The 7,144-nt window shown below is 41.2% G+C and overlaps 2 protein-coding genes across 2 annotated transcripts; one reads left to right on the forward strand and one right to left on the reverse strand.

The window, feature by feature from the left end:
• On the forward strand, nt 1-4,410 carry orai1a (ORAI calcium release-activated calcium modulator 1a). Its single transcript, XM_030061203.1, has 2 exons — nt 1-278; nt 977-4,410. The coding sequence occupies exons 1-2, from the start codon at nt 165-167 to the stop codon at nt 1,523-1,525; spliced, it is 663 nt and encodes a 220-aa protein (XP_029917063.1). The 5' UTR covers nt 1-164; the 3' UTR covers nt 1,526-4,410.
• A 570-nt stretch (nt 4,411-4,980) lies between these two features.
• LOC115365352 (rho-related GTP-binding protein RhoF-like) lies at nt 4,981-7,144 on the reverse strand. The gene is made up of 6 exons (XM_030060320.1): nt 7,132-7,144; nt 6,867-7,046; nt 6,671-6,758; nt 6,012-6,121; nt 5,587-5,721; nt 4,981-5,184 (listed from the first exon to the last, which is right to left on the reverse strand). Exons 2-6 carry the CDS (start codon nt 6,987-6,989, stop codon nt 5,017-5,019), a joined length of 624 nt encoding a protein of 207 aa, XP_029916180.1. The 5' UTR covers nt 6,990-7,046; nt 7,132-7,144; the 3' UTR covers nt 4,981-5,016.

Here is a 7,144-nt window from a genome sequence, read left to right on the forward strand (position 1 = left end):
CTGTTGCTGTAAAGTTATGCCATAGTCCGCGGCTCATACTTTGTGTTTATTACAACAAAACGTCGTAGCAGACGTGCGCTGACCGTCTACACCAACTTTATCGACTGTCGTCCTGCGAGCCGACCGTATTTGTTTGGGAAGAACGTGTCGGAGCAACTTTCGGAATGAGTTTGAGCGAGCACTCGTTGCAGGCTCTGTCATGGAGAAAACTGTACTTGAGCCGAGCCAAGTTAAAAGCCACCAGCCGCACTTCAGCTCTCCTGTCGGGATTCGCCATGGTAAGTCGACTTTCACTTCACTAATCACAGTGATTACACCCCTTTACCGACCGCTTTACAGCCGCCGACATAAACTGGATGTTAGTGACGCAGACTGATCATCCAGAGCGTTATCACTCTCCATGTACTGACAGGGACTTTTTCATAAAGCAACAAAGGACACAAACATATACCCATTAGACCACCAACTCCCATTTGCTAACACAGTGACTCAAAGCACCACATCTGTCAAGTTTTGCTGTTGTCAGCTGTGGCTTCATACAGATGTGTAACTGTTTCGTGGTCTTGTGGGCGGTGAGATAGCTGTCAGGCAGAGTGCTGGCTATTGTCTTCACCTCCAGCTGAAATAAACCACGCCCCGTTATGCTGGGACGCCCTCTCAGTCCACTGAAGGACCCATGGGTGGCTGCATGTGGGTCCCACTCCAGCCCTAACAGTAACAGTCATGCTTATTATGTTAATTAGGGGTGAAAAGAAAACAGGTTTTCAAAATGAATGATTAAAAAACAGTGAGAGCTGTGTTTATGGAGTGATTACAGCTATGAAAGTTAACACACTGAGCTTGTGTTTTATACAAGTTGTTTTACAGTGTTCATATCTGTGGATTGTACTACACTTCTCTGCACGGACTTCCTTTTAAGATTTGCTTTATAGACCCGCTTGCAAAGTTGAACAGTTTCACTGTTTGTTTTTCCCAGGTTGCCATGGTGGAGGTACAGCTGGAGGATGAGCATAACTATCCCCAAGGACTGCTCATAGCCTTCAGCGCCTGCACCACCATTCTGGTTGCAGTTCACCTATTTGCCCTCATGATCAGCACCTGCATCCTGCCGAATCTTGAGGCCGTCAGCAATGTCCACAACCTTAACTCTGTCAACGAATCTCCTCATGAGCGCATGCACCGCCACATAGAGCTGGCCTGGGCTTTCTCCACAGTCATCGGCACCCTCCTTTTCCTGACGGAGGTGGTGCTCTTGTGCTGGGTCAAATTCTTACCTCTCAAACCTCACAACCACCAGTACAACAGCACCATCAACTCTGGCCAGGCAGCAGCCATCGCTTCCACCTCCATCATGGTGCCGTTTGGGATCGTCTTCATTGTGTTTGCCGTCCACTTCTACCGTACGCTTGTCAGTCACAAAACGGATCGTCAGATCCGGGAGCTGGAGCAGGTTATCAGGCTGCAGAACCAGCTGGACCACAGGGCTGAGAATGATGACCTGCAGGCCTCCATCCATTTTCCCTGATCACACTGAGACAAAGCAGTGGATTGTCAGTAGTGCCATTGCAAAACCTCTGATCAAAGCTTCTTTTTTAAAATTTTATTTTATTTTATTTTATGGAAAACGATGTGGACTGTGTTATTTTTTGCTTTAATTGCAAGTTTCTTCTGTCAGCATCACAGATTTTGACGGCATCCACATCTGGACACTGCATGTTCATTGTCTTCCGCACTTTAGATAGTATACAAATAGTGTTACCTTGATTCTTATTGAGGTAAATTCTCTTCCCTCAATATGGGGGCTTATGTTCCACTGGCTTTTGTTACTACATCTTGTTCTTACCATAAGGCTAAAACCAGGTGTACTCCAAACCTGACACTGTCATAGAAATTTGAATCATCATATTGTGGAAGTAAAGATTTATAGAAGTAAATAGCTACCTACCTAGTTTACATGACAAAGAGGTGCAGCACAACAGCTTTACATGCAAGTTGAGCTGAAATTTAAAATAGGCATAAATATTGTTTGCATTGGTACCATTGGAGTTTTGAATGGGAGAGCTACTTATGTCCTGTAAGCAAACATAATTGTCAGATTATTTGCTCTTATTAGGACGTTCTTTCATACTGTAGTGTTGTGTTGCCTTATCATCTACTGTAGGAAATATGGGAAACCTGAGGAAGATCCACATCGGATCAAAACATTGTCAGTTGTTAAAAGTTTCATGAATATCTTTACTGCTCTCTAGTGTGACTCTCTAGTTTTTTGTATTTAAATGAAGCCGATCCTGCAGAGCTAGTTAAGGCAGACTAACTGGAGTGGCGCTCTTGCTCCAGTTAACTGACATGTCAGGTGAGATTGTTCATTCTCTGCCCCCCAGCATCCACCTGTGTGTGGCACTGATCTGTTGCTGCTCTTTCAGTTACATTTCACAGGGAGTGAGCCAAAACAGAGCCTTGGTGCCAAAATATCATCTATATTTTGCTTTAATCTCTATGAAAATGCTAATATCCAGTATGTGAGTTGTATGACTGAAGTGTTACGGTGTGACCTGGGTGCTGTGAAACTTTTGTCTTTGGCAGCTTGGATACTGAAATGTTTATGGAATGATGTGTTTCCTTTATGAAAATGTATTTGGCAGGAGCACACTTCTAGTTCATTTGATATACAGACGCTCAAACTCACTGTACTGGGAAGTTTGCTTTGAAAATGCAGTGTTTGCTATATTCACTGTATTGCTATTCTCTGCAGCCCTAACTCACCCTTACCCTTTCCCTCACCCAGAGGGCCAGTATTGAATATTTTTCAGTACTCTGAACAGTTTACATTTTACTGTTTACTGCATGCCCCCATATCTGACAAGTTCATACAAAGAATGCATAAAAACTGTTATCAAGGCATATAATAGAATTGCAGTGCTTGCAAGATTACTATTCATATGTTTAGCTACTCAGCATTGAGCTCTAGTCGAAAGACAGTGTTGCTGAACAGTTTTTTCCTCCGGTCTACTACATGAGGCAACAGAAAACATCTTAAAAACATGTCGATCAGGGAATGCTGTTATCCAAAGTGCCTTACTGTAATGGGATGTGAGCACAAGTATTGTTATTATCTTCTTTCAGTGGAAATCAAACTGTTATAAAGGCCTGCATTTTGACAATGATTAGGATGCCTATGATGAAGACATATCGTTTTTCTACTCTCAGAGACTTTCAGTCATGTTGAAATTTGCTTGATATCCCGTTGGTCTTGGAACTCAAGAGCTGCCTGTACTGCAACCCACCGATCTGATTACTGGTTTTAGAACTGGTGATACATGTGGAAAAATGTACTCCAGAGCCTGCCTTTCTTCGATATGTTTAAAAGTTGGTTACTTTTTGTACTTTTAGTAGTTTACAAGCTTGAGTGTGGTTATGCACCTAGTGTATTTATAGATGTAGGTGTGGTGTATCCTGTGTATTCTCTTTGTGAGTGTCCTGTTAACAGATTGTAGACTTGCTCCGTTGTGGTTTGACCAGTTGCCCACTTTCTTTCAAAGCCCTCAGTGTAATGGTGCTGTGAACAAATAGCCACTTCAGAAATCTGGCATTTGGTTCGAAGGCATTAAGCTCAAATCAGGTGCACAGTTTTCACACTCTTTAATGATTTTGACGTGCCATAGTGGACAAGCTACATGACACATTGTGTAGCTTCTCAAGGATGCAAGGCTCCCAAAAGTTTTCTTCAAACTGGTTCAGACGAGTCAGTCTTATCTTTAACTGTGATATTTAGCAGAGAAGAGGAAAAAGCCATTAAAAACTGGTATTTAAGGCTGTTTGGTAAATTTACATCTCCGCAGTGGCCACTATACTTCTCCAAAGCGCTGTATTTTTATGTATGTGAACTTATAAGTTGCTGCTTCTTGCAGAAGGGGTGAAATGTGGAATGTTACTGATACAAATAGTTACAGTGGTATACGGATGAATGTAGACACCTTTTCAGCAGCTTCTGCCACAACTGTATTGTTTTATGGCAAAGATAGGATTTATTCAGTTTATATGAATGAAAGTTATATAATGCAGGGTCATCATTACAGTGTCAGAGCCATTGCCTTCTTTGGTGTAATTTTTTTTTTTTTTTTTTTTTTTTTTAAATAGATCTAAGGAAATTATTACTTGTTCCTTTGGTTACTCTTTTATGTGTGGTGTTTTTTTTGTTTTTTTTTACCCAATACAAATAATATACAGATGTTTCACTGCTTGCGTGAACACACAGCTTTTAGGCAGGTTTTTGATCTTGTGTTATATTAAGTGTTGAAATGTTTGATTGCATTACAGTTTATTTGCTTATCTGTGTTCTATTAGCTGATCAGTAAGTTGCAACTCTTTGACCTGCTAAGATTAATGTTGCAAGTATGTTGAATAAACACATCTTTGGGATGAATTGGGATATTTATTTTTATTTATTTACTCATACAGTTAACACTTTCCTAAAAAGAAAAATGTAAGTCAGAAAAAAACCCCACTTGACTCATTCACAATGTTAAGGAAGTAAGATGGAAAACCACACAGGAAATGGCATAGCCTAAGATAGCAGCATGATCGTGTTTCTTGATGGTATGTGTAACTGCTCTGTCTCAGACAGGAAAGCCCTACAGTGTGTAGTTAAGACGACACAACACATCACAGGTGCCCAGTTACCATACCGGACATTTATAACAAACGCCGCGTGAAAAGGGGATGCAACATGTCAGGACCCCTCACACCCCAGCCACAGTGTGGAGATCTGGGTGTGTCAGCACCTGCAAATCCAGACTCAAAAATGGTTTCTACCCCAGAGAAGTCATACACATGCACTGTTTTTATACTTATGCATGCACCTTTGCACCAATTTGAGTCACAAGTTACCTTTAATGACAATAACAGTGAATTGAATTGAAATTTGTCAGGATCTAGCAGCCAAAAATGTGGAGCTCATGTTAAAGGTGCAGTTTCAGTTTGTGTCAGTCAGTGCTCAGTGTGGCACATGGGCAGGCGTTACATGAGGGCACAGAGACACATCCTGTCCCTGACGTTCTCTGATGGTCTTGTTGTCAACAGGGCTTGTTTGGTAGCTTCTCTGAATATGTCCTCCACGTTTTCCCTGCACTTGGCAGAGCACTCCAAATACAGTTCAGCATTGATTTTCCTTCTAGCATCCTCTCCCTGCCAGAACACAAGAGTAATGATATGAGATTGTGAGAAGTGTTTCATATATCTGTTCAGTGTCTTTTCATTGTCCATTATCACCACTGAGGTCAAAGGGCATGAATTCTAGTCAAAAGGTACATACATGCTGGACAAAAAACAGGCTCAAACAAGATAATATGTCAGAGGGTTCCCTGATGCTGAAATGGGTTACATCTTCATCATTTCTATCAAATTATTGTCTCATGCCCATACTGCTTAGTAAAAGTAATAAATAAGGTACTTTGTATAGGCTGGCAGAAGTACCAAAAATGAATATCAGTAGTGGAAAGTGGTAATGGTGCATGACTAATCCCAATCAGGCCACTCTCAGTCAGTTACCATCACCATATTTCTACATTTGTTTATTAGGTTGGATACCTGGATGTATGTGATGGGGGCCAGGCCAGAGGCCCAGAGATTCTTGGTCAGGACCTTGTCTCTCCGTAGGTCAGACTTGCACCCTACAAGGAGGATGGGCACCCCAGGACAGAAATGCTGCACCTCAGGGTACCACTAAGAATGATCAAACACATTTAGACTGTAATATTAATTAGGAGCACAAAACACAAAAAAATTATGTTGCATAAGTCAGTTTATTCTCCATTCAGTCAACAAAGGGACTATTTTCCCATTATGTGAAGTGAAATTACTTTGCAGAAAGATGTGATACAAGCCGTAATAAAATACTTGATAATGAATATTCTGCCTTCAGCTGCTAAATTGCAGTCTCAGTCTGAAATAAGTGAGTGAAAGTGAGTTCACCCCAACCCTGATATCAGTGTTCCTCAGCATGAAAGGGTTACCTTTGTGAATACGTTGTCGAAGCTTGAAGGGCACATGACGTCGTAACAGATCAACACCACATTTACATTCTGGTAGGAGAGAGGCCGCAACCGATCATAATCCTCTTGACCTGAGAGTAACAACATCAATTCCTGTATTTGAAAGGTCCACCACCATCAATATGAGCATCTTGAGTAACACACAACACACACACTCAATACGCAAATGAATAAATAAAGGTATATTTGATAATTTTATGGACTTATTATTACACCATTCTGTATTATTATTTGCCTCTACCTGCATGGTCATCAAATCCACATTATTAATGATGGCTTATCAAAATTTTCTCGTGTAAATATCTTATGAAAGCACTAATAGACATACAATATTGTCTCAACATAATTGACATATTCAGTCAAAGATATTGTGATATTCAATTTTGTTGATATTAACCAGCCTGAACTAAAAGTATGAGTTGTAGCACAAATGTTGCAGCTGGATTTGCCTGTGCTAACAATGTTTTTGACAGTAAGGGGAGCCAAAAAACAAAGGGCCCGTGACAGTACTGCAGTGGTGCTTCTGAGGAATGACACTACACACCTACCACAGACCAGGGATACCTGTTTAGCAAGGTGTTTTCAGAAGTGTGTATCTAGAGAATGGAGAGAGAATTTACCTGCAGTGTCATAGAGATTCAGGTGAAACTGTCGCCCTCGATACCTCACATCGGCGACACTCTTCTCAAACACAGATGGTTCATGACTCTGAAAGATTTTTTTTTTTTAGTCTGCAGCACACATTCCTTTGAACTAGAAACATCTCATGCTGTTTACAGCATCAAATAAAGCTGCTTTGTCTGTAGCTCATCTTACCTCTGGAAAGACTCCTTTAGTGTAAACCATGAGGAGCGAGGTTTTCCCACAACCTCTATCTCCTACAATAACAGCCTTGAATTCCTCTTGCTGTCTGCTCACCCCTGATCCTTTCTGGGTCATGGTTTTTGGAGAGACAGAACGGGAAGGATGCTTCCACTGACTGCCAGAGCTGGCTGACTATGTGGACATAAACCAGAGATAAACTGAAGCTGTGACAGGAGCAGAAACCCTAAAAGCCTTGAAAGAGGGTAAAATAACTTACATTAGACAGCTGA

Source organism: Myripristis murdjan, chromosome 9, assembly GCF_902150065.1.
Source record: "Myripristis murdjan chromosome 9, fMyrMur1.1, whole genome shotgun sequence".
In the NCBI taxonomy this organism is placed as follows: Eukaryota; Metazoa; Chordata; class Actinopteri; order Holocentriformes; family Holocentridae; genus Myripristis; species Myripristis murdjan.

Excerpts from the sequence above, each read along its gene's own strand:
- orai1a (XM_030061203.1), top strand. The coding sequence starts at position 165 with ATGAGTTTGAGCGAGCACTCGTTGCAGGCTCTGTCATGGAGAAAACTG. Across the intron at positions 279-976 it reads TCCTGTCGGGATTCGCCATG|GTTGCCATGGTGGAGGTACA; the intron begins GTAAGTCGACTT and ends TGTTTTTCCCAG.
- LOC115365352 (XM_030060320.1), bottom strand. The coding sequence starts at position 6,989 with ATGACCCAGAAAGGATCAGGGGTGAGCAGACAGCAAGAGGAATTCAAG. Across the intron at positions 6,122-6,670 it reads GAATCTCTATGACACTGCAG|GTCAAGAGGATTATGATCGG; the intron begins GTAAATTCTCTC and ends TGTTACTCTCAG. Across the intron at positions 5,185-5,586 it reads CCCCCATCACATACATCCAG|GGAGAGGATGCTAGAAGGAA; the intron begins GTATCCAACCTA and ends GTGTTCTGGCAG.